At 40.3% G+C, this 25,969-nt stretch overlaps 1 protein-coding gene across 2 annotated transcripts in view; it reads right to left on the reverse strand.

Moving 5' to 3' along the window:
• The window catches only part of ARHGEF28 (Rho guanine nucleotide exchange factor 28), a 301,505-nt gene that overhangs the window by 15,315 nt on the left and 260,221 nt on the right, over positions 1 to 25,969 (reverse strand). For both annotated transcript variants that reach the window (XM_019463023.2, XM_019463024.2), the window contains 6 exons: positions 25,308 to 25,439; positions 22,290 to 22,390; positions 19,270 to 19,308; positions 19,089 to 19,136; positions 14,021 to 14,509; positions 12,407 to 12,707 (listed from right to left, as the gene is read on the reverse strand). In XM_019463023.2, the coding sequence (XP_019318568.2) occupies positions 12,407 to 12,707; positions 14,021 to 14,509; positions 19,089 to 19,136; positions 19,270 to 19,308; positions 22,290 to 22,390; positions 25,308 to 25,439 (1,110 nt within the window). The remainder of the gene's footprint in view (positions 1 to 12,406; positions 12,708 to 14,020; positions 14,510 to 19,088; positions 19,137 to 19,269; positions 19,309 to 22,289; positions 22,391 to 25,307; positions 25,440 to 25,969) is intronic.

Genomic DNA, 25,969 nt, shown 5'->3' on the forward strand with positions numbered 1-25,969 from the left:
ATCACCTACTTTTATCTCAGGAACATATCTGGCCTTGGTCATTCTGGCCCAAAATGGTATTGCCAGGCAGGTTTCAACTCTTTTCTGGGTCAGTGTTGATTCAGTCATTTAATCAAGCCCTTCAGGAAACACATTTTCTGGAACTTTCCTGAACCATACATTCTCAAAGTGGGCCAATGATTCTCCAAAAACAAAACAAAACAAAACACAACTTGCAGATAATCTAAAAAAACTAAAAATTCCCAATACTATCACCTAAAGTATTATCAATTTATCACCTAAAGTATTATCAATTTATAGAAGTCCTATAAATTTGTTTGAGAAAATATTTTAATTGTGGGTGAGTGTGACTCAATCCTAAGTAGTAGGTAAGAGATTGACTCTGACAAACATATCTGCAATATTTATCTATTAATATATCTGTATCTCTTATCTGACAAGCATAAAGGGAAAATATTTCAATTTACTAGCAATACCATTTGCAAAAATCCTTCCATACTCTTACCAGGAAGAATGACAACTTCTCAGAGGAGAGGAATTTTAATGTGGTTTTTCCCAATACTTCCTTTGCTCTCAGGCTCACACAGTTCAGTTTCATGCTTTCTCCATTGATTAAAGCATCTCAGAGCAGCGGAGGCTCACAAAAGATGAATTTAGTACCTGATATTTAACAATGCATTACCCTCAGGCTATTTGATCAGCTTGAAATAACTGAAAAAAAAAAAATCTTTTTTAAATGTGTGAAGACAGACAGTTCAGTGGAGTACCCTAAAGGCAAGCTAAGAGCCACCCCCCAGCCCTGACTTCCAGGATTGCCGCACTCTCCTTTCAAGAGTGCTGGGAGTTGAGCCTGCAGTCCCCAGAGAGAGACATCAGGGTACAACTGCACTTTTTCACACTGGAGCTTGGATCCAAAATGTGGCCTCATTACTACATGCCGACTAACAGACCATCACATTTTGGCCAAAATGTTTGTTACGTTCTCTCCATCCCATCTATGTGCCAACGAAGAGGCGTTTGCATATGCAAAACTTTGGGAGCGTATTTTAGAGCTCACGCTGAACAGAAGCGCCAAGCATCTAAAAATAGAGGATGAGCTCTACTTGCCAATCTGGATAATTTCACAAATAATCAAACACAGTATAGCTTTGGGAGGAATAAATTTGTCAAGAGTCAGAAGTTTAACCTACTCATGGGAAGTAATACAGCTCTGAAAACTTCGGTTTCTTAAAAGAGGGTTCAATTTTAATCAGATGGGATATACATTAAGCTTCCATATTCTTGTTATAAGAACATCCGCAAAACAGAACCATATGGAAGCAAGTAAAGACAACACAATATGCATACATCCAAGAGTTCAGGCTTATATAATTTTAAGAATGTTTAATAGTTCCATATTTACTATGCTAAAATAAGAAGAAGAAAAAAAAAAAAACTCCCAGCATAGCTAAGCAGTTAACTGCAAGGGCACATCTGAAATGACAAGAATATAAGCTTAAGATCCTAAACACGCAGATTCCAGAAGCTTCTGGCAAAGTCAAGTATGTCAAGTCTCTGACTTGTAATATCACACCATCCCATCTTCTGCCATCTGCCTCTAGCAAATGTCAGCGTATTCCCAGGATGGAAACATGCGTCCTTCCTGAATCATTCCTACAAAGACTTCAAAAACACGGCCTACTGCAGTTGAACGTTATTGCCTTGAATTCATAGCCTCCTACAGTAATTCAGAAGAATCCAGAATTCCCTCATCTGAAAGACTAGTGTCTAAAGTGAATGAGGCAAACACTTCCAGACTCCTGCACTGACAGTCCAGTTAGGGCCAAACCATCTTTGAGAAGTGGGAACTACAGGAACTCACCATCTACAAGAAAGTACTGAGGCTTTCAAGGACATGTCAGAAAACACAACGTTAAAATCACCTCCCCATTTGGGGTTTTTCATGAAGAGGTCTTTGAGCTTGCAATTTCTGTTTTCTGTCGCTGGTGGATTTATGAGACTCTCAGAGTGCAATGCCCTTACTGCAGTGTTACAACATTCTGTGTGATTAATTGATTGCAAATCATTGCACAGGGTGCCAAGATCACTGGTAGGAAGCAGGTCATTAAATAAAATTAAAACTCTGCCAATGTTTTGCTTGTAAACGTTACTTCCAAAGCCTTACAGCACCATTTCTTACAAAATGGCCTCAATTCACCAGAGAAGCAGAGTGTCCTATATTTTTGGCCGATGATCCAAATATTCTGTATTTAATCCAAACATCCAGCATGTTATGTTTCAGGAAGAAAAAGCTGGAGTGTAATGAAATTTGCACAAAGAGAGCTATGGAAAAGAGTCATCATGAAAATAATTAAATTTTGCACAGCCTTACTGTGAAATTGTTCGGTGAAAGGCCCAGAGTCCTGCCCTGCATAACTGGAAACTTTGTAAGATTACATTTTTCCTTAGGTAAATCTTCAAACCAAGCATTAACATTTCAAATTAAATTGAATTAATCTCTCATCCAGAAAGAGAATGAATACTCTGGTCCCTTATCCAAGGAAACTCAACAGTGATTTATCATGGCAAATTAACATCTCCAGAGATCAAAACTCGGGCCCAGGCTTTTTTTTTTTTTTTTTTTTTTTTTTTGTATTATTATTATGTGGCTCAAATCTGTGCAAAACAACAGGACAAGATGTCCCCCCTCAGCCAGCTATGTCTGGGAATTGACCATTTGAGAAAATATGGTGCCTTTCAGTTTGGACTAAAGCAAAGGGATAAATTTCTTAAGATGCCACCACACTTAATTTTAAGATTGTAATGATAAATATGTGATCTTTCAGGCAATATTTTAAGTCAGACAAGTAGAAAGTCATGCCAGAGAAATTGGATCCCATTCTAGGAGTAACTTTAACTAAGCAAATACTATTTGTTTTGTCTGGGGAAATACACTGGACTGTTAAATAGGATTTAGCAAAACAAAAAGCGTTTAAGAAAGTATTTCGCTGATGTTGAGCTAACTGCCCATGTTTCATTTACTGGTGTTTGAGCTACTTTATGGTTAAAAAAGAAATACCCCAATGAACAGATAGGCTGACTAAGTTACTGATAAAATAGTTAAATGTTAAACTGTTTCTGTGCCACCTTCCTAAACGACAGCAAGGATTCATTTCTACTTGTTTAGAATAAATTAAAGCATTTTACAAAGAATACATTTTCACTTTTTCAGTTTTCATTTGCTACCCAAGGCTGGATGGGACTATACATAATGTTCTAAATGGAAAAAAAAAACCTCACATAAAAAGATGCTCTAGAGTTGTACAATCTGTTAAATAGGACTGTACATCAGTAAACAAATTCATTTCAACATTAGTAAGGAAGAAAAGTTGATAACTCTTAAAGTTTGTTGCCTAGAATCCAAGTCATGTATTAAAGGCAAGGAGCAAGCATACAGTTGTCCTGACATCTAATATACACCTGTCTTACACGTTTTGAAACTCAGTGCATCCAGTTAGCTGGCCAGATACTCATCTAACTGTCTTTTCTCAACCTTTTCCAATGTCTCAGTAGAGTCCAGCTGTGTGGCTCAAGCTCACAGTCTCCATCACTTCTGCTAAAGAGTACGGGCCTTAACTCCTTCATTCAGGTCGTAAATATTTATCAAATGTTCATTATATGCCAAACCGTGTGCTTGGTGCTTCTGATAGAGCATTTAACAAAGGAGACACATGTAGTTCCCCAACCCCATGAAGCTCATTCTATACTGGAGCAGACAGACATTAAATTATTACACATGTAATTAATTCAAATTATGATGAGTGCTAATAAGAGGTACTTCCTGGTAATTCTGAACCTTGATTTTTATCAGTTTATCCAGGACTAATAAGAACAAGTTGATTCAGAGTAACCAAACTCAAAAGGAGATTAAGATCATAAGCCGAAGCCCTATTTTTAAATTTTAAAGTGAGGAATGATTCAAACCAAAATACTGTTGGCCGTTCTCAACACTTCTTTCTAGTAGAAAAACCTACTCAGGGAACTCAAGTACAAGATTTCCGGGGCACATACTGACATGATGCAACCAATTAGGGTTGGATATTCTGTAGCTATGGCAGCTCTGTATCCCAAATGGAGATTTTTCAGTCTTGTTGCCAGAGTTATTTCTTTCAGTTGGTTCTGGAAACACAGCTGACTGATGTAAATTCTTCCTCTACAGAAAAGAACAAAGGGAAGCTAAACGCTTGGCTGTTGAGACTACCTCGCAGGATAGTTCTGGTGACATGTAACAAACACCTCCTCTCAGACCGATACAGAAACACGGTTACCCTTAATAAGTGATTTCCATTCTGAGTTTTAAAAAAGTTCCCCAATTTAGGTATTTTTTGTTCACAATCTAAATCTTACTGGGGGGCACCTGGGTGGCTCAGTTGGTTCAGCATCTGACTTTTTTTTTTTAATGTTTATTCATTTTTGAAATGGGAGAGAAGGGAAGAGAGAGGGAGACAGAGGATCTGAAGCAGGCTCTGCACTGACAGCAGGGAGCCCAATGCAGGGGTCAAATTCACAAACCATGAGATCATGATCTGAGCCGAAGTCAGACGCTTAGCTGACTGAGCCACCCAGGCACCCCAAGTATCTGACTCTTGATTTTGGATTAGGTTATGATCCCAGTATTATGGGATTAAGCCCTGTGTTGGGCTTCATGCTGAGCACAGAGTGTGCTTGAGATTCTCCCTCTGTCTCTCTCCCCTCTCCCTTCTGCCCCTCTTCCTCAGTCGCACTTGTTCTCTAAAAAACAAAAAACAAAACAAAAACAATTATGGGGCACCTGGGCAGGTCAGTCAGTTAAGCGGCCGACTTCAGCTCAGGTCATGATCTCACGGTTCGTGAGTTTGAGCCCCATGTAGGGCTCTGCATTGAAAGCTCTGAGTCTGGAGCCTGCTTCGGATTCTGTGTCTTCCTCCTTCTCTGCCCATCCCCTGCTCACGCAGTCTCTCAAAACTGAATAGACATTAAAAAAAATTTTAATTAAAAAAAATAAAGAAAAACAAATAAATCTTATTGGCTTTAGTGACATTTAGGAAACAGCACACCAGCCCTGAATCACAATCAGAACTATTTCCAGAAGGTAGGAAGGAAGCAGATACTCTTCAGATCCCAAGACATGCCATGCCTTTTTTTCCCCTTTAGTTCTGTTAACACTTCCTTCCAATTTGTACAGATGGGAAACGAAGGCTTAGAAATCATGTAGCCATAGGAATGAGAGTTAGTGTTTCAACTGAGGTTCTTGAACATCATGCCCAGCACATCAGGGAAAGGGTACAGGCTGGCTGCTCTGCAATCACCTAAGGAGAATTTAGATACACCAATGTGTAGCCTCACCCATGTCCTACCAAATGAGAATCTTTGAACAGAGGGATTCATACTTTTATTGCATTTTTTCAGAAACCATGAGGCACAGTCAGCTATAGTAACCATGGTTTCAGCAACCAATCCCACCTATGACACCTTACTTCTCCAAATGTAGCCTCATAGTTAGAGGATAGCCCTCCATGACATAATCACAGGAATGTGGATCTGAGGTCAGGACAGTAGGGGGCTGCGGGGAGTCTCTCCAACTTTTAAGCCACCAGCCTTACACTCCAACCGTTCAACTCTATCTTTCTAAATTCATCTTTTCACAGAGACTCAACAAAAAGTAACAGACAAAAGTCGCCTTATTTGAAAAACAGCGACATTAACTGTCACAAGACTGCTGTAAAGAACAAATAAGACCATGAATTCAAATGTTTTTAAGTGGCATGAAGTGCCATATTACATTATTAATTCAACCACAAGTGAATTGAGATCGAATTCCAAAATAAGGAGTATAACCTTTTCAACTGAAGTGGATTAAAAAAAAAAAACTTACTTTTATAAATAAACTTTTACTGGAACACAGCTAATCTCATTCTTTACACATTGTCTGTGGCTGCTTCTGAGCTACCATGGCAGAGCTGACCATATGCGACAAAGACCTGATATCCCGGAAAGACAGAAACATTCACTACGTTGTCCTTTAAGAAAAAGTTTGCCACCTACTGAGCCAGATGGTCATATTCTTCTTAGGCAGACATAAATTAACAGTCCTCAGCTGAACACTTCACATTTGAAGCAAGCCCTACCAAATGGAACCTGCATTGCAAGACTGACAGAGGGGTGATAACAGGAGTCCCAAATTCTGATCTGTGGAAGGGAAACCTTTGCTAGTTTTGGATCACTGTCTCATGACTCAATGAGACTGACAGGACCACCGCTTATCCTTCAGGTATGTTAAATACATGAACGGTTTCAAACTTCCCTTCCAAACCCAACCCTTAATCACTGTGAAAATAAAGCCACACTGTACTGGAAAGGTAAAATGTGTAGACCATAGACCACATTTATGTTGATATGTACATTTATGTCTCTATTTACATGGAAGTTTTTTTTTTTTCGTGTTTTAAGCTAAGGATGACCCAAGGCTAGGCCTAACCTCTGGAATCATTCATACCGAGTGGACTCACTTCAGCAGCTTGTTGAAACCAAATTGGAACCCAGGGTGGGAATGAACAGGCAGCCACATGGCTGGCTGGCTGCCTCTGAATCCACCCACCTGCTGTTTTACTCTCCTGCTGTGTACTGGGCTCTACGTGCTAAGGCGGGATGGCCTTGGCCCAGTTGGCTCACACAGCCAACCTTCCCCCAGAGAACTATGCAATCAGGAAGTTGGCAGTCAGCACCGGGGGCTCACCAGGCTCTACAAGCAAATGGCATGTTTCCCTTTCCTGGTACAAAATCTGCAAAAGGAGAAAGTCAATCATCTACACTTGTCAGTGAGAAACATTAAAATTAAGCCTCTGAGTCCAATTCTTTATAGTCTTGCCATGGCGTGGATTACCGAGAGCAAGTAATACTGTGATTTCCTTTAAAATGTTCCCAAAGTGATAGTCAAAATTCCACAGGAAAAAGAGTTGCCCAGTGACTTCCCAGTGTTGACTCCTATAAACTCCCATAGATCTATCTAGACAATAAGTTGATGTCATAATGAATGTTCTCAACCCTTCCATTTTTGGTTCATTTAAGCAACTCAAAATAAAAGCATTTACTATCCCTCTCATTCGGAGAGAGAGCTCAAAATTCCCAAAGCTCCTAAATTAGGACCTTTGTTTGGAAATATGGTCCAACGAATCTACAGACTCAGTATTTTCTGACCCACTTTCTATGTGTTGACGTCCAAGATTGATAATACATCAATAAGCAGATATAGATTATTTAGCACAATTTTCCAAGTTCAATTCACTCCCCCAACCAAGTAAATAAGGCTCACAATGTAGTTAAATTATAGTTCAACTCTGGTACGTTAAAAAAATTAAAAGCCTTCACGATACCTACAACTATTGCCATGAGAAAAACAATGATTTTACCCTGTGTTAAGGGCTGAACTGTATTTCCCACCTCCAAACTCACATACTCAACTCCTAACCCCCATTACCTCTAATATATTTGGAGATAGAGCTTTCAAAGAGGTAAGCGAGGTCATCAGCATGACCTAGGTGATTGGTCATCACCTAAACCAATATTACTGGTGTCCTTAAAAGAGGAGGAGATTAGGACACAGACATGCATGGGAACAAACCAAAGCAAAGACACAGGAGGAGGACAGCACTCTAGAAGGCCAGGAGAGATGCCCTCAGCAAAACGAACCCTGTCAACATCTCCATCTCAGACTGGCAGCACTAGAAACACGACCACGAAGAAATCAGTTTCTGTTGTTTAAGCCTCCCTGTCTGGTACTTTATTATACCAGCCCTAGCAAACTAATACACCCCTCCTTTCAAATACACCTTGGTCCTTGAAGTTTATACTCTCCATTGCCAATTTCACTTTTTTGAGAAACTGCCTGAAGGTCGTTGGCCAACCTTCTTTCTACAAAGATTACACAAATAGGGTGTGCATTTCTGAATTAGGGGTTATTTTAAAAACATGAGAAATTATCATACACTCCCTTCTTAAAAACTGTTACCTAAATACTAACTACAGTTTAGCTTTTTATTTGGAAATTTTTCTGTTTTCTTTCCTTATGTAAAAAACACACCAATGAAAGTTTAACACAGCTGTATTAAAAACAACATTGCCAAGATGAAATATTCTGAATACAATGCTTTGAATTTTGATAATACTTTGATGGGCACCAAATCCTAATGTGTAATAAAGGGAAACACTCTTTTGGAATCCAAATTTAATAAAATTATTCTTCTTCCAATAGCAACATGACTAATGCATAAAATTTGGCTCTTGATTTAAATTTTATCATGTGCATGGCAAAACCATAATGCTTTAACTATATTGAAAAGAAACTTTCCAGGCAATCTCGAAATAGTGAGGTACAGATAAAAATATAACTGAAAAGGGAGACTAAGAAGATTTCATACTAATTTCCATACCATAGAGTGTTTTGCCTGGTATTTAATGAAAAAAAAATCAAATGTAAAGTAATAGAGACACCAAATAGTTCTAGAATTCTAAAGGTAAGAGGCAACAAAAAAAAAAAAAAAAAAAAAAAAAAAGAAAAAAAAATCACAGAAGTAAATTATCTGTTTTGCCTTTAAGAAGAATAGTAAAGTTGAGCATTTCATGGGTCCAATTACACAGCACTTGTCCTACAGGGACTATATTGTTTAAAGAAATTCAAATTTTCTGTAGTCTTATAGTCTTCTAGTAGTTTGTGTCCCTGAGTACAGATTAAGTTCTTAAAACAAACATCTCTTCCACCATAAATAAAATCAAACTCCAATTTGGATTCAATATTCAAACACCCAAGAATTGTGTTCACGAAAACAACTTCCAAAATTGGAGAGTAGAGTTCTTTAAGGTGCTGACTTAAAAAATATTTACAAATAACATGGAGTTATTATTATTTTTTAATGTTTGTTTATTTTGAGAGACAGAAGGAGAACACGAGCAAAGGAAGGGCAGAGAGAGAAAGGATCCCAAGCAGGCTCCACACACAGCACAGAGCACAACACGGGGCTCGATCTCATGACCTTGAGATCACGACCTGAACAATATCAAGAGTTGGATGTTTAACCGACTGAGCCACCCAGGCGCCCCAACATGGAGTTTTTATTATGTAACATTAGAGAAACAAATGCTCTTTAAGAAAATGTGTTTTATCTGAGGGTTGATGGGGGGTGGGAGGGAGGGGAGGGTGGGTGATGGGTATTGAGGAGGGCACCTTTAGGGATGAGCACTGGGTGTTGTATGGAAACCAATTTGACAATATACTTCATATATTGGGAAAAAAATAAAATAAAATAAAATAAAATAAAATAAAATAAAATAAAACTAGAAAAAAAAAAAGAAAACGTGTTTTATGGGAAAACAGTGAAGCTGAAGGGTATTTATGGTATCTGAAGATGCTCAGAATCCATGCAAGCACTGGCCACCACGATCCCAAATATCTAGAAACATTTTCCAAATGGTAATGCTAAAAAGGAAGGAAGGAGAAGAAAACCACCACCACAACTGGCTGTAATTGTGAACATCCTGCCAGGCATTATGGCAACATTTATTCCACTTCTACTCCAACTTCTATAAAAAGTACAATTCAAAACAGCTTTCTAGAAATTAACAATGTGCAGTGTAATGGTGAAGAGCATGGGCTCCAGAGCCAGTCTTCTTGGGCTCCATCTGGGGCTCTACCATTCACCAGCTGTGGGACCAAGTCACTATACCTCAGGTCCTCCTCCCAAATGGAGATAAGAACAGAGGCATCTCAGTGGACTGTTGCATTAAATGATTTCTCCATGGAGAACCGTAGTCCAGTCCTTGAAATGCGGTGTCATATAATTGGTGGTGGAGGCAAGTGGTGGAAGGGTAGTTCAAAATCCAATTACAACCAGAGCATGATAAAGTGGCCGGTGAAACTGAACTGAACAAACCAATGAAAATTCCCATCTACGGGACGTCTAAACACATGCAAGAATTTAATTGACACACAACTTTTTCCGTCTGGCTTACTGTGCTAGAAATTCACATTTCCGCTCATCTGAGCTGATCATATGGACACGGTATCGGAGAACACAAAAGAGCAAACCGTTCTTTAAGTAGGTGTTTTAATACGGCTGACCTTAAAGCCTAAGGGTAAAATCCTCAGCACGGCATTAATGAAACATGGCTAAATGCACATTTAACAAACACATCAGCCAAGAGCATTAGAGGCAAATGTTCATCAGGATATCGTGAGCCACAGGTCCTCAGTGGTGGTCACTGAATGACCACTAACCCAGAGATTCAGCGGCAAAATGTGCCAGGGAACGCTGACGCTGCCTCGTCCTTAATTCGGGCACCGGACTGGGATTCTCTCCATCCGTATATCCTGGGCCCGCCTCCGCCTCTGCCAGCCCAGAGCCTCCCCCTTGCCCCACCCCAGGGTGCGGGAGTCAGGCGAGAGCACCATGGGCAGCTTATTTTGTGCTACTTTCAAATTTAAAAGCTGTGAAAGCTTGAGAGTGGTTGGAACCATTTTATCTGGCCCTGACAACCCTCTTAAGAACGTATATCCAATTTTCCTCTATCACCTCCTAATCTCTTCCCCGTCTCTCCTCCAGAAAGTGCTTATCACGTTTACCTAAACAAATATAAACAGGGTTGGTTTTTTTTTTTTTTTGACTAGTTGCAAAACTCTAGTGATTAACAGCACACATTGCATTCTGATCTAATCCCTACTTACACACACACCAGGATGTTCCTGAGAGATTCAGGCCAAGGTTGATTTTCCTCTCTTTTGCCAATGTCCTCGGTGTCCTTGGCCTACGCCGGACACACGATAAATGAAGCATAAGTACATTTTCTCAGCATTTCCCTCAGCTATCTCTAATTTCTTACATGTGGAGAGGCTGGTTTTGGATATAATCACCGTTTATTTCCTTAGTACATTTTCTATCTCCTGCAAGGGTGCTGCCAAATGTTTAAAAGCTTCATCCTTTGAAGCACAAGTCAAAAGAAAAAGATGGGAGCTATACAAAAAGAGAGAGATGCTGCTTTTAAACAAAAGCTGAATGTGGTTTAACTCACACTGAGTTTTTGAATTATACCAAAGCCGGTATGCGAAACCACACTGCCAACAACATTAAAAACACTGTCAAAAGCAACTTAATGAATCAACACAGCAAAGCAACGGTCACCTAGAGAAAGCATTCTTCAACGGGGTCTCCACAATACTAAAGTTGCAAGATAATAAAGGGGTCACGTTCTCTAAATTCTACCTATTTAAAAAAATCTCAATGAACCATTCCATTTTATTTGTTTTTATTCAAAGGATGTTTGAAATGAAGCTTCAAAGAAGGATTTCATTCTCTCCTACACACTGACAAGAAATCAGAATGTTACAGCAGTCACGAAATAAGGCAAATTATCATCCACTATTAAAAATTCACAACTTTTGGATCCGTCACCTATCAGCTCTCAGGCAGTGTTGGAATTGTCACTCTCTAGTTCAGAGAGGCTGAGTACCTTCGAAACTTTCCTTCGCTGAGAAATTATCCCACTACCAAACTAAGAATATATATAAAGTATAGAAACAAATCTGTGTCAAGTTCTGAAGATCTCTACACTATTGCTTGTTTTATGTTTCTGAAAGATTTTGCTGTCAGTGATTTATTTCACATCCATGTGGCCAGCCATTTGTTTATTCTATTGCGTGCCATCTGTTTTTCAGTAGAGAGGTTTCAAGTTCTTCTCATTCCCTACTTCATATCCCCTAGAAAACAATTTATAATAGACATAGATTTAAATCACTTGGATTCATGTGGAGTTGGTAACTGGAGCTGCCTTTCATTTATATTTGGCAAATGCTTTAATGGGATTAGCAAATTGTGTTATTATGAGGTACTTATGGAGACACAACACTTTTTTTTTTTTTTTAACAATGACAAATGATGTTAACAGTTTCATTTTGAGGTGTTTAATAGCAGGAGAGATTTCACTAACGTTACAGGAAATTGCCCTGATAGGCCATAAAGTCCTAACACAAACCCTGTCTATATCTTTTATTTCTGAGAGCCGAGTATGAGTATCGGGACGTGGTAGGGTCTACAGTGAGGAATAACTTTACCTTAAAAGTGAAGCAACTTGGTATCTATCATTTAACCCACAGATCTGAAAACACTGTCTGGTTCTTACACCTTGGTGACATCCTCAAAGCCCTCTAACCATGTTCCGACTTGGCTAGAAGATGGCCCAGACTTCACCAAAAAGAAGTTTATGCCACAAACTCCAGCTCATCAGAACCAGTTTATTCCCTTTCTAGGGCTCGCTTTGATTCACTCTGAAGAAGAGCCAACCATTCAGACAAACAGCTTCTTGCTGAAACTATACAGATGATGTTTAAAGCATTAATTACCATTTGTACAAGAATCCTTGCTGCTTTGGTGGAGAGGGGGTATCTGATGACAGGACCCAGCAGCTGTCCACAGTTCATGGTTGACATCCAAGGGCTGAGAAACGTCCAGGTGGAGGTCTACTTGATTTTCACTAGTCCTTACCAAATCCGAATTAGATATATTCTGGGGATAAGTGGCATCCTGATGGACACCCGATGGAGTCGATTTGTTGTAAGTGTTAAGTGACATTTGTACTAAAGCTTCATTAATGAAGAATGAATTTTCATGACACAAACTCTCGGATCGATTAAGTTCCATTACCTGTGTAAGAAAATGCAAAAAAGTACAATAATTTCTCCAGCAATTTGTGCACATTTCGTAAAGTATTTATTTCTAATAGTTCTAGCCATCAAGATTTTAATAAGAGCATTAGACCTCCTCCCACCCCCTTTTAATGAGCTCGGACCAAAACTTCAACTCGCCGTGTCCAGCCTATCTTTAAAAACAAAACAAAAGCAAAAAACAAACAAAAGAACCTAGCAGGCATGCTACCACTTTCAGAGAGCACAACATTTTTCAATTTGGCTAAATAAATTGTTGAAAATACATGCACATACGCGAGGTATTTGCCATGAATGTAATTCAGCCAACTCGAAAGGAAAATCATATGCATCACAGATCTTTCTTATAATCTTATCACGTTTTACAACTTTATGCACTATCGGTAAAAAGTATTTATGTGCACAGAGTGCAGCAAATTCCCGGAACAAGGGGCACTGTCAAACATGAGTAGAAGGTGTATGAATGGAAGACCATCTTTAAAAAGATTTTATATCCGGCCCAGCCACTAATTAGCATACTCATGTTAACTATTAGTGAAACAAACAGGTTTCAAATTTAATACGTCAATGTACAAAACAATAAAATTAGAGTAACAGTAATTCATACCTGCTGAATTCAGTACCCAAAGATGCACATTAACAGCTAATTAATCCGCTAAAGGTATATCTATATAAAACTCTGAAGGCGCGATCAAGAAAAGAGGTCTTTCAAGTACAGGAAAGGCAGCATGCTCACAGTGAGCATGCCTTAGGACAAACCTTGCCTTCCTGGAAGACTTGTTTCTGTGTTTCTTCCCTTGCATAAGGGCATCACAAGGTACAACGAGCCCTTGATCCAAATAGGACCTAGGTTTTTCAAATTTCTGTAGCGTGAGCCAAGATTTCTATGCCTGTCTCCCTAAAAGTTCTTCATTTCTTTTTTTTTTAATATTTTTTTTAAAGTTTATTCGTTTTTGAAAGACAGAGTGTGAGCGAGGGAGGGGCAGTGAGCGAGGGAGAAGAGTCTGAAGCAGGTTCCAGGCTCTGAGCTGTTGGCGCAGAGCCCGACGCGGGGCTTGAACACATGAACCGTGAGATCGTGACCTGAGCTGAAGTCCCACGCTTAACTGACCGGGACACCCAGGCACCAGGTTCCTCATTTCTGCTACCTATAGATTAATTCTTGTGAGCTCTTAACGCCACAGCAAAACGGCAGACACCGGATCCGGTCAATGTCGCAGGAATGACCACGACTGAACCTGTCTTTGAGAAGCTGCCTTACACACCAATTCCACAAGCACGCAAGGCCCGTACCTCTGTGCTTCCTGGAAAAAATGCTGCGGGAAGGCTACTCTGCCGACTGTGTTTCCAGCCACACAGCAGGCTCTGCTGGACCCGCATCCTCTCCCTCTCCCTCTCCACCAGGCGCTGGCCCTCCCTCAGCCGCTCCAGGTTCTGCTGGTACTCCTGGAGCTGCTGGTCCAGCTCCCCGCGGTTCCTCAGCAGCAGCTCCTCCTGGGACTGGCACTCCCTCTCGCGCTCCCACAGCCGGCTCGCCTTGGCCTCCTGCTCCCGCTGCTGCTGGTCGCACCTGCGGTGCCAGCGCCGCTGATCCTGCTGGAACTCGTACTGGAGCTTGTGGATGTTGGCCAGTTCTTCCCGCTGCTTCTCCAAGTGGCGGGCCTTCTCCTGGTCCTGAAAGAGCGGGCCCCCTCGAAAAGACGGGCCTGGGGAGAGGCTCTCCTGTTGCCGGAGAACCAGCTTGTGGACCTGGATGTGGCTATCCTGAATGGTCAAGGCTGCCTGTCAGAGCAGGGGAGAGGAAAATGGTCACGGCTTCCGCGGGCTTGGGCTTTGGGTGGGAACTACCTCTAGACACAAAAAGCACAACCAAATTATTTCCCCTTAATGTTCTGTCCTTTTTCTAAGTTATCTTCAAAGACTGACCTTAACCTTCCAAATATGCTTATCCACATTGCCTAGCAGTACCATTTGGGAATATACAAAAGAAAAAAAAAGCACAAAAGCAATACTCATCCCTTCTTTTGGAAATGTGGTTTGTTGCTGGCTATTTGGTAATATTTAAGCAAGTCTTTTGAATAAGAATTCAGTACATAAATTCACAAGACTGCATTCCTGCTCTATGTCTCATTCTCTGAGGTCTCTCCACTCAATAATTCATGAGAATTTAAGATTCTATATAAACCTGGTAGTACCCTTTGAGTCCCAAACCAGAAATTACTTAAGCTACATTACATACATGAAAACATAAAAATAAAAGTCAACCACTTGGAGACTTTTGGTAAATAATCTTTTTATAACATAATGCCCGAGAACAGCCGTTAATTTCATATTTAGGAGATACGTAAGTGGTAAAGCTATCTCGTTACTGTTATTTCTTTGTATTATAGCAGGAAGGTCATACGTAAAGTCCTAAGCTGAAATTCATTTGTTTAATAGATTGCTAACAGGAGGCTGGAATGATTAAGGGAACATAGATACTCTAAAGCCCAGAGGACATTACCAACCAGATTAAAAAAACATTTGGAGTTACGGTATCTGCCTATGAAAAGTTTGGCAGCATTCACAGGAAATAATTGCCAAGATTTGGAAGGATTCCACAAAACCAAAAAAGAAAGAAAGAAAGAAAGAAAAAAACAACTCAGTGAATGCCCTTGGAAGCTTTTAATTTTAAAAGTTCCCATTTAAAGCACAAAGAAGCACAAAAGGGACAAATTGAAAATGGCCACATACTGGGTATGTATGTGTGTTTTGACTCATTATGAGAAATTATTAGTCTCCTAGGAATAAATTCACATTTTTCTTTCCTAAGAATTTTGAAAACTGCCCATGTAACAGATGCTGGTAAGATGGGGATTTGACTAGTAGTTCTTCGTTAGATCAACAATTCCCTGCACTTTTGAAGGTTAAAGAACTCAAGTAAATTTTAAATTGGCACTTGTCTTGAAATAAGATTCAAAAATGTACTTGCTGGGGCCTTCTGAAATAAAATTCATGTTTTTAACTTTGAAAACTTAAACCATTCCAAAATTGGCATGAATATTTAAGATCTTTAAGAAGTTATTAAAAAGAGAACGATTATCATTGAAAATAGTAATTACTTTATCCTTAAATATGAAATAATTAGCACATAAATAAGAAACCATTCAGGATTCTGCTGACTTAGTTCAACTGTAGACTGTACGTTTATTAATTCTAATAAATTTCAAGGGCATCAGTATAGGAAAACAAACGAACATCCAGTATTTTATATGCCCAAACTACCATAGGAAAGTACAGTGCTCATGAAAAGTTTACACCAGGCTAGTTAAGGGCTACCATGAAGCATTCCTCACATCTACTTAGCATTTGAGATGAGACCACTCTCGTCTCTAGCATCCAGGTGGAATGTGGAGACTGGATATTCATTTTCACACGTACAGTTGACCCTTACATTTGGCAAAGAGAACAGCACTTGCTTTCAAATTTAGGAAAATTCCCAATTTACTCTCTCAACTTTTATTTGTCTTCTCCCTTCCACCTTCCCCATACCTTATCTCCAGCTCTGCTCTCCTAATATAGGGATCAAGTTTCATTTTCATCTGATTTGAAAATGCTCAGGTAAAAATTTCAATCATATGTAAGAGATACAGCTTCACAAGAGATGAATGCTCCATGAATAGAAACCTTTCAGGGCCACATCCTCAAACAAGCTCAAAAGCTGAGGTTAAGAGAAGACACTGGAGAATTCAATACCTCCCTTCAATCTCATGTGGTGCAAACATCAGGTCATTTAGGTCAGCTTTTCTGAACGTTGAACCCACACAGGGTCCCATGCAAGGTTGACAAGAAGACCAGTGACCTGTCAGTGTCTTCATCAGGCAACACAAGCTGGGATACTCAGTGTTTCATCTCCCAAAAGTTAATGAACTGTCCTCAAACTATATCCATTTTCCCGTTAAAATATAAAAGGGACGTTTGTTTTACATGATCAATCAACTCAAAGACCAGCTATCCCAGACCAGCATATTTAATGTCAGATGCCAAAGGTACTCCCACTACATCTTGAACAGCACAAGGATGCTTGCTATTGCCACAGTTACTTAATACATTTCCAGAAGACAAAGCATAAGCCAAGAAAATAAAATGATATAAGTACTGAAGAATAACCATAATATCATTACTTTCAAATTTTAACTTTCTACCTGGAGTATTCTAAAGAATAGAACTGTTGGAACAAAAACATCTTCCTTTTATCTAAAATAAGAGATGACTAACAGCATTTTCCCTAAGAGGACACTAATTACTGCAGAGGTGACAATTCTACCCAAATTCATTCATCAATAGGAAATTTTAATTAATCAGTCCTGGTACAAGGGTAAGAAACTTGCCAGAGTGAGTCAAATCTCTTATGAAAGAACACATAGATGAGTAAAGAAAAGAACAAGAAGAGACCATCACCATAATATATTCAAATAGAATCCAAAATTTTAATTATTAAGGCGGTGCTACCAGAACAATAGATACATGATCAATAAGACATAAAAGAAGTCTTGATGCAGTCAAAATACATGTCAGAAAACATTAAATGGAGCATGACTTTACACTTTTTTCTGGTGAAAACTTACAGTCATACTTAACTTTTTTCTTTTTAGAGAGAGAGAGAGAGAGAGACAGGGCAAAAGTGAGCAAGGGGCAGAGAGACAGAGAGAGAGAGAGAGAGAACCCTATAAGGGGCAGACAACGAGAGAGAAGTGAGGCTCATCCAGGGCTCAGGTTTTTACCTGAAGCGGGACTTGTGTTCACCCGATGTGGTGGGACTCCAACTCACAAACTGTGAGATCGTGACCTGAGCCAAAGTCAGATGCTTAATGACTGAGCCACCCTGGCACCCAACTTTATTTTCTATTAATATTCAACAGGTAAAAGATACGAAGCATGAATGGCTACTAAACCAGTGGCCAGGGGGAGTTTAGTTTCAACAGTAATCAAAGAAATGAAAATTAAGATCATCAGACACCTTGACCTATTTTTAAACTGAGGAGAAGGAGAGAGGGTGTGTTGATAGGATTATTTGGGTAATACCTATTAAAAACCTAAAAAAAATAATTTTAGCCATTTATCCTAAAGAAACACGCAGCTATGTTAAGAGGTTAATATACAAGAATATCTAACAGACTTCCTACAGCAGTATAGCTATGAAGAATCGGACAAATTCTGGGGTGCATGGGTGGCTCAGCTGGTTATGCATCAGACTTTTCATTTAGGCTCTGGTCATGCTTTTGCAGTTCGTGAGTCCAAGCCCCGCATCGGGCTCTGCACTGACGGTGTAGACACTGACAAGTGCCTGCTTGGGATTCTCTCTCTGCCCCTCCCCTGCTCACCTTGTTTCTCTCTCTCTCTCTCTCTCTCTCTCTCTCTCTCTCTCTCAAAATAATAAACTTTAAAAGCTAATAATAATAAAAAGAACTGGACAAATTCCATAGGCTTGAATATTATACAGCCACTAAACACTGTGCTACAGAGTAAGAGCTGAACATGTAGCAAGGTACATGTTATGGAAGAGTATGTATCAAATAATTTTTAAAAACTAGAGGGATATACACCAATGTAACAAGGATAATTCTCTCTATAGAATCACAAGCCATTTTATTTACTTACATCCTCAAATTTTTCTTCCAATTTATCCATGACGCTAACATTGCTTTTATATCATCAAAATGCTTTTAATCATAAATTGAGCAATCAGATGTATTTGGCCTTTCTTGTGCATGACCTAAGGGATCATCCAACCCCATAATCCTCAATGCAAGCATTTTTTGTGCCTGCCTTTCCTTGAAAGACAGTGAGCCATTCGACAATAGGCCTTGTGGTTCATCTGCCTTTGTGTGCTCAGCCCTTAGCGTAGCACCAAGCAGAAAGAAGGCACTCAATAAATGCTGGGGGGATGAACAAACTAACGAATGAAGGAGCACATGAATTATTTAAGTGCTCAAAAGGCCCAAGTCCACATGTGGAAGTGAAAAAAGTTTAGGTGTGAATTTAAGTTTTCACCAGAAAATGTGAAGTCATGCTACACTCACCTAAGAGTTTCACTGTAAGTTTCAGGCCAGGTCACAGTCATCAATATTTTTTAAAGATATGAACCGTTTTATGCTTTCAGAGAAGAATGTTACAAAAAGTAGTGGTGTTGCCTTGTGATTACAAAACCAGGTGAAGTTCAATGCAACTAGAGGAATTACACTTCGGGAATTGGCATTCTTTTAAGATCATTGACTGCCTCTCGTATGTTCTAATTTGTAATGGCCGGGAGTCATCAAATAAAATGAATTGCATTAAGAGAAAACATTCACAAGGTCAAAGAATAGAGGAGCACAGTTACCTGAAGGCTATATAAGAGCCGGGTTAAATTCTGTATCGCTTGTATAATCTGGAAAATAAGATCGTGAAAGTCAAATTCTTGAAAAAGCATTCGTTATCCAAAAATAACAAGAGGATGAGGATATATTTCAGGTATGCTGAATAGGTATATTTCAGGTATATTTCAGGTAAGGTCAGCTTACCTCTGACTGTGAAGAACCTGGGAAACTTCTATATTCCACCTAAAATATGTAAAGAACAAGAAAATGAAATCGCACTACTTTTGAAAAGCTACACTTAGTGTTCCAAAATGTATGACCTCAGGTAAATCACTTCACTCCCTCAAAAGTCTTCTATGATGACCCTCTTTCCTTGCCAGAAATCAAAGCCTACAGAATTAAACAACCGCTCAGCGAGAGCCCCATTTGTGCAAACTCTGTATGTGACATACATGGTAACTTCCCCCAAACATCTCCTTAAACAAGGGATGACAGCTGGTAAGTTCTGTACTCTCTCCATAAGTGATGATATTTACCTTGTGGACACCACACTGTCACGTGAGCTCTCGGTGCCCAGGCTGAAGCTGGCCCTCAGACCAGGCTGGCTCCCTGCATTCTGGAGGCCAGATTTGGAAGCTAGAGAACATCACTCCTGACTTCTTGCTCCCTATATCCATGTTTAAGATTCACAAAGCCAAGACAGTCAATGGTTGGGAGAGGAAATCAGACTCAGAGGTGGCTCAAGGATGAGCACCTAGCTGGCCGGCTCCAGATCCTACTCTGAGTTCACTGGAACCGTCTGGGATTGCCTTAGTAAACGCACTAACAGCAGAGGCCATCAGTGAGGCTGGAGACCATCTGCTCCTGGGGGATGGGTTCTATGTCTCATTGTCTCTCTAATGCACACATTAGAGACACATGTAGGTAGTAAGGATTTCCAGTTTCCAGAATTGAACTGAACAATTGTCTGTTCAGGTATCGTCTGTCTTCTTTCACTAGGATGTAAGGCAACAAGCAGCAGGAGTTCTTATGTGCGTTCAGTCCTGTAACTGCAAATTTAACAACGAAGCCTGGCATCTAATGGATACTCACACTGCATTCTATAAATAAATACTGAGCACTCGCTATGTACTGCACTCTTTACGCTATAGGAGATCATCAGATTCCATGCCCGCCTAGAGCCTATCTTGTATACTGCTTTCTCTTATCTGAGCAGCTTTAAATTGAAACCACAAGGAACAGTCAGCCGTGGTAATGTTCTCAGGTAACTTTGGACTTGTTAAATTCAGTTAGTTCAGGCTAGTGAAGCTTTAATGAAATAGCCACATCCCTTCTTACCCCTCTCCCACACTCTTCCCGGGCCATAAAAGATTTCATCACTAAGCATAACCTCTAATACAGGAAGGATAAGGGAGGGAAAAGGACATGAAGTTTAGAGTCATTAGACCTGTACCCAAGTCCCCTCCACCCCCGCAAATGGGCTAAAAACTCCCATTCTCTAGCGAGTTCTAGAGTTCTCTCTGCTCTTGTGGTTCTGTTCTTGCTGCACAGTCCATTGCCTTTGTAATAAGAAAATCGCATGGTATAGAATTTTTATACTCTATAAAAATCAGAAACATAGAAATGAGTTGGATTATGCTACATGCGGTTACTTATTCCCCAGAACCGCGAAGTTGGAAAGGACAGAAAGGGTCAATGTCATATTTTTCACGGAGTCAGTCCACCACCTTGTGGTGAGTGTACAGAGTTGCAGCTGTTGAGTTACACACAGGATGCTGCACCCTTTGCAGCACCCATTTTTAAATTTCTTTCCAATTTTTGTGTTAAGCCTTACCTGATTAAGGAAGCTAATTACAACATATCCATTGCACACTTTTTTCCTACATCTGATTTCAGGTGATTCTGCCCTATTTGTCAGTTCATTTTCTCAAATGCCTTATGAAAGTTCTTCCAGATAGGTTCATCCAACGAGGAACCTTCACACCTCATTTCACTTACCTGTGACTGCATCCTGGAAGGAAAAAAGACCTTGGGAGTGGGAGTCACCACAGGGTCCGTTCAAGAAAAAAACTATTCCTAGCTAACCAGCCCTCTTACCCTCCCTCTCTGCCTCTATGACAAAAGCAGTTGGAAGCTACAGACTGAAAAGTGAAGTCCACACTGAAAAGGAAGAAAAGCAGGAACATTTTAAGAAAAAAATAAGTCAGAAAGCTTACAGTCAGTGAAGTAAAATACTGCATTCCTTTTTTTATTTTGGCCTATGAAGATCTTTAAAACAACAACAACAACAACAACACTAAATCACAGCCATATTTTTTATGGATTTTTAAAAAAATCTTTGGACTTGAAGTCTCAGTCACATATAATATTTGCAAAAATATATAATACGTACATTAGTACACAAAGAGAGGACATCTGTCATTTTTCCACATTAGCACATATTGGTGCATGGTAATGTGCCTAATTTGAAATTAGAGAAAACTAAAACTCTCGAGCCCCAGCCAACCCTGGGGAGGCCACTCAGCACCTCCCAGATTCATATTCTTATTCCCTTTTTCTGACATCCCAGGCTCACTTGAAGGGAATAGGAAGTTTCATGATTTAATTTTTCAAAGAGTGGTATATACTACATGTAAACTGTGTCCAAAAAGGAGAGGCGTTTAGAACCAGTTTGCCCCAAGCAAAAAAATGGTGAGGTTGATTAGAAGTCTCACAAAAAAAAAAGTAGGTGACAATGTGGGCGGAGACAGGAAAACAACCCGAAATGAGAGGAAGATAAAAGAACGTGCAAGCAGCAACAGTATTTCAAGTCAAAATTCTTTCTGCCGCTTTAGTGTCCCTTGGTTGCCTAGAGACCCCCCGACAGATGCCAGGGGCACCTCTCAGCCAAGAGTTGCTAAGTGTAGCAGGTGAAAAGGCAGAGGTTTGCAGGGCGGAGAGCAGAAGGGAGACCAGAAGTAAGAGTGCGCAGACACACAAACAATCGAGTTTTAAAACCGTTTAATAACTTTCCAATCATTTCTTTGTTTACACCTACATGAATAGGAAGAGTGAGAACATTTTAAGAGGATTTAAGTGAGAAAGCTTAAATATGAGTACCGAAATCGAGAACAATGCAGAAGAATGCTTTCATACCACTCACTGCCACGGACAGACCAGGACCTGTGGTTATTTTATTACACAAAGTAACTGGTGCCATTTACTAACAAATCAGTTCACAATACCTTCTCCCCTGCATCAGAGACCGCCAGGTCGGTTCCCACACCCTGGGTCCCAGGATCCACATCCCAACAGCCTCTTCCTCCTGTCCTTTCTGTGACTAGTGCTGGAAGCACACCATTGAGACAGAAACAAAAAGGACATCATCAAACAGCAGCCAGCGCACCGGGTTCTTTTGCACGCAGCCGACACGTACTTCAAAATAAGGAACACAAAATCCCACGTATCACATACTCTCATACAAGGTGCTGAAACAATGCAAAGCACAGTGTCCCTGCCCTCAGGGAGCTTACATGCTATTAGATACCAAACTGACAAACGGCAGCAATTATCACCCATCTTTTAATTTTTCTTTTTTGCAGACAGGTGCTCATGTGAGGCTGGTGATACCGAGAGGGGTATATGCTACATCTCACTTTCACTTACTAGGATAAAGCTGCTGGGGAGAAGGAAATTGAAAACAGGCACTGGAGAACAAAAAGCAAGGGCTGGCAGACCCCGGTCTAAGGAGACAGCTCGGTGAAAGGCTCCTCTGTGGCCCGTGTAAGAACAGCAGACCATAAAGAAGGCTTAGAAGGAGTAATCCAACAGCAGGAGTGAAATATCTTTCTGAGCAGCGTGAAGATGGTGAATACTTTATGAGCTCATAGTCCTACAAAAAGGAAGCTGTCCCTATCTCCAAATGACTCTTGAAAAACAATTTCCAAGTGTTTTTTTTCTCATAACACTTGTTTATAATCTAGATTCATAACAGTTGTAAATACTGTGTATTTAACCTATGAAACACAGAAATATTTCTAGACCAGAAATATTTTTAAGTACCAAACACGGATTTCACTCCATCCATTAGATCTCTGCTGGTACAATTTGATTTCTTTACCCACGTGAACTCAGTTAAAACTTAGACTGTGCTCACCTTACACTGATTTAAACTAGACTTTCCAAAGCATTTTCACACACACCATTTCATTAGAATCATGTCCAGTCAGGGCCCTGGTGAAATATTCGCTTTGGGACACTGTTTATCACACAATGCCATCTTGAAACTTTCTTTCTGATGGAGGAAATGCTTTTTTTGCCTTTTCTAAATGCAAATCCCCAGGACCCCAAAGGCCACTTCTATTACAAAGAATTTTTTGTTTAAGCTGAAACTGCTTCAAATTAAATCAGCTAAAAATTAACTTCATTTTGCCCAAGTCAGTGAATGCTTTTCACTTATAGTGAAGGGACATGCTACAGAAATTTTCCACCACTCAAAAAATGGTTCCACTACTTGGTATTATCCTTACTTCTTAGAGAGATACCCAAGACGTTACCAAAGAATTAGCCCTTCTCACACTCTCCCTCCCCACCACCCCATACAAATGAGAACCAGGATTGGGCAAAGAACCCCATGGTGAGCCAAATTATCAGGTGCCTCTGTTTCTTATTCAATTTCAGGTCTCCAGAACTTTTTCAGGAGATTAGAGTGACCCACCTTATTAGGTATATCGAGAACTAAAAATTGAAGGCCTTGCTTGGTGGATGACCTCAGATTGGCATGGGCCTGACTTAGAAGGACCCACTCCTCCAAGTGAAACAAAGAACTGACCCAGTCAGTGACAGACCCTCATTAAAAACAGTATTTGCCCTGGCCAACCTTATAAAGAGAATCTAAGTCTTACAGCACCATCCTCCAACCCAGCCCACAAACGACTAGGTCTTTGGGGGTACAGGACCCTATCAACCTGCCCCTGCCTACATGGATCCTGGTATCAGGGCAAATAGTCTAATGGTTTTGACAGATGTCATGGGTGTCCCCGGACACTCTCCCAAATCCTGGGAGATACAGGTACAGACGGGAGAACAGGGAGGGAAGGTACGGCCATGTGCCCCTGAGCAGCTGCAGGAGCCACGGGGAGCCTCTCCTCTCTGGCTGCCCCTGGGGGGAGGCTGAGAGCAGCAGAGCCCTCCTGTATTTTTAGACAGAACTCCCTCAATGGCATAATGAGTTTTTTTCTTTTAAAAGGAAATCACCCAGGGCAGTACAACTCCCTTGATGAATCTGGGTTGTGTCAAAATGAAAAACATATGTGCACTTTCTGAAACTAGAAATGCAGGATGGGATAAAGCGAAATTTGAGGGAGCAAGATAATTATTAGTGATTTCAAAAATGGACAGAATTTTAAAACTGTACTGCGTCCGTGTATCTTGATCAACCATGGGATGTTGATAAAGAAATTCAAGGACAATTTAATCCTCTCTCATCTCTAGCTACTAAAGACGTTTTATCTTGTGCATAATAAGGCTGGTGGAAGTAAGGTTTTTATCACCCAAATACAAGGAAAAATAAACCCTCTATGCTCTTCTCTCAGAAAGCTGTAGGGAAGTAAATATTCAGCTTCCGTATAGAACATCATGGGGTTCTGAGAAATCACCTAATTCTCTACATGCTGTCTTTCTGTATTTAAAATATATGCAACAGGGCTTTTTATAAACGAATTCTGATCTGAACCAAAGCGTATGATGACGCCGATCAAGAATTTTTGGCACTTCTGCCTTTAACCACATCACCAAACCCTCAGAGGGGAATGTGTTGCAGCCTAGCTTTCTGGCGTATGGCTTCTCAGGTGAGGACGCCTACAGGAGGTTAAGTTCAAGGGTTTGTTCTCTCGTGAACTGCAGAGACCCATTTCCAAACAACCGAAAGTTTAAAAGTTCTTTCAAAACCATATTCCAAATCGTACTCAGTAAGTCAAATCAAAAATGAAGCAGGGTCAGGTTTAGAGAAGGTACAAAGCTTGCCTGGGTATGAGAGCAGTAGAACCCACCAACTATTCTTGAAATCCTCGTCCTGGGAATGCCAGTGCCGTTATCGTAAATAAATCAGGCTAGCATATTTATTCTCAGGTTTTCTCGGATTTAAAAAAATACATCAAGTCTCCTCCAAATAGGGACAGAGTCGTTGCCTTCATTTCCTATGACCACTCTATGCTCCAGAGATTGTGTTCAGGCTCACGGCAAAGGCCTGTACTTTCACTTACAAGCTGTAGAAGATCCTGGCACGTCAGGGGGACCCAGCGTATCTGTCAAGGCAGATTCTCCGCAACCTTCCTCGGATGACTGGCATGCCTCACCCGTCTGTGAGGCCTTCACTGCAACCTGCAGGCTCTCGGCTAAAAAGGAGAAAGAAGGGACGCCTGGGTGGCTCAGTCGGTTGAGCGTCCGACTTCGGCTCAGGTCACTATCTCGCGGTATGTGAGTTTGAGCCCCGTGTCGGGCTCTGTGCTGACTGCTCAGAGCCTGGAGCCTGTTTCAGATTCTGTGTCTCCCTCTCTCTCTGACCCTCCCCCGTTCATGCTCTGTCTCTGTCTGTCTCAAAAATAAATAAACGTTAAAAAAAAAAATTTAAAAATAAAATTAAAAAAAAAATTAAAAAAAAAAAAAAAAGGAGAAAGAAGACAAAATTTAAAAACCAAATACACGTAGTTTAATCTAGACCAAGGGTTGGCAAACTCTATTTGGCCTGTGTCTATTTTTATACGGCCCGGGAGCTAAAAATGGTTTTTATATTTTAAAGAGTTGTTAAAATATACAATGCACGCACACACATGCACAAAAAAGAATGTGTCCCAGAAACCGTATGTGGCCTGCAAAGCCTCAAGTATTTACTATCTGGCTCATTACAGAAAAAAGTTTGCCAAAA

This window comes from Panthera pardus, unplaced genomic scaffold (assembly GCF_024362965.1).
Source record: "Panthera pardus isolate Hobbes unplaced genomic scaffold, ASM2436296v1 HiC_scaffold_2, whole genome shotgun sequence".
Classification (NCBI taxonomy): domain Eukaryota; kingdom Metazoa; phylum Chordata; class Mammalia; order Carnivora; family Felidae; genus Panthera; species Panthera pardus.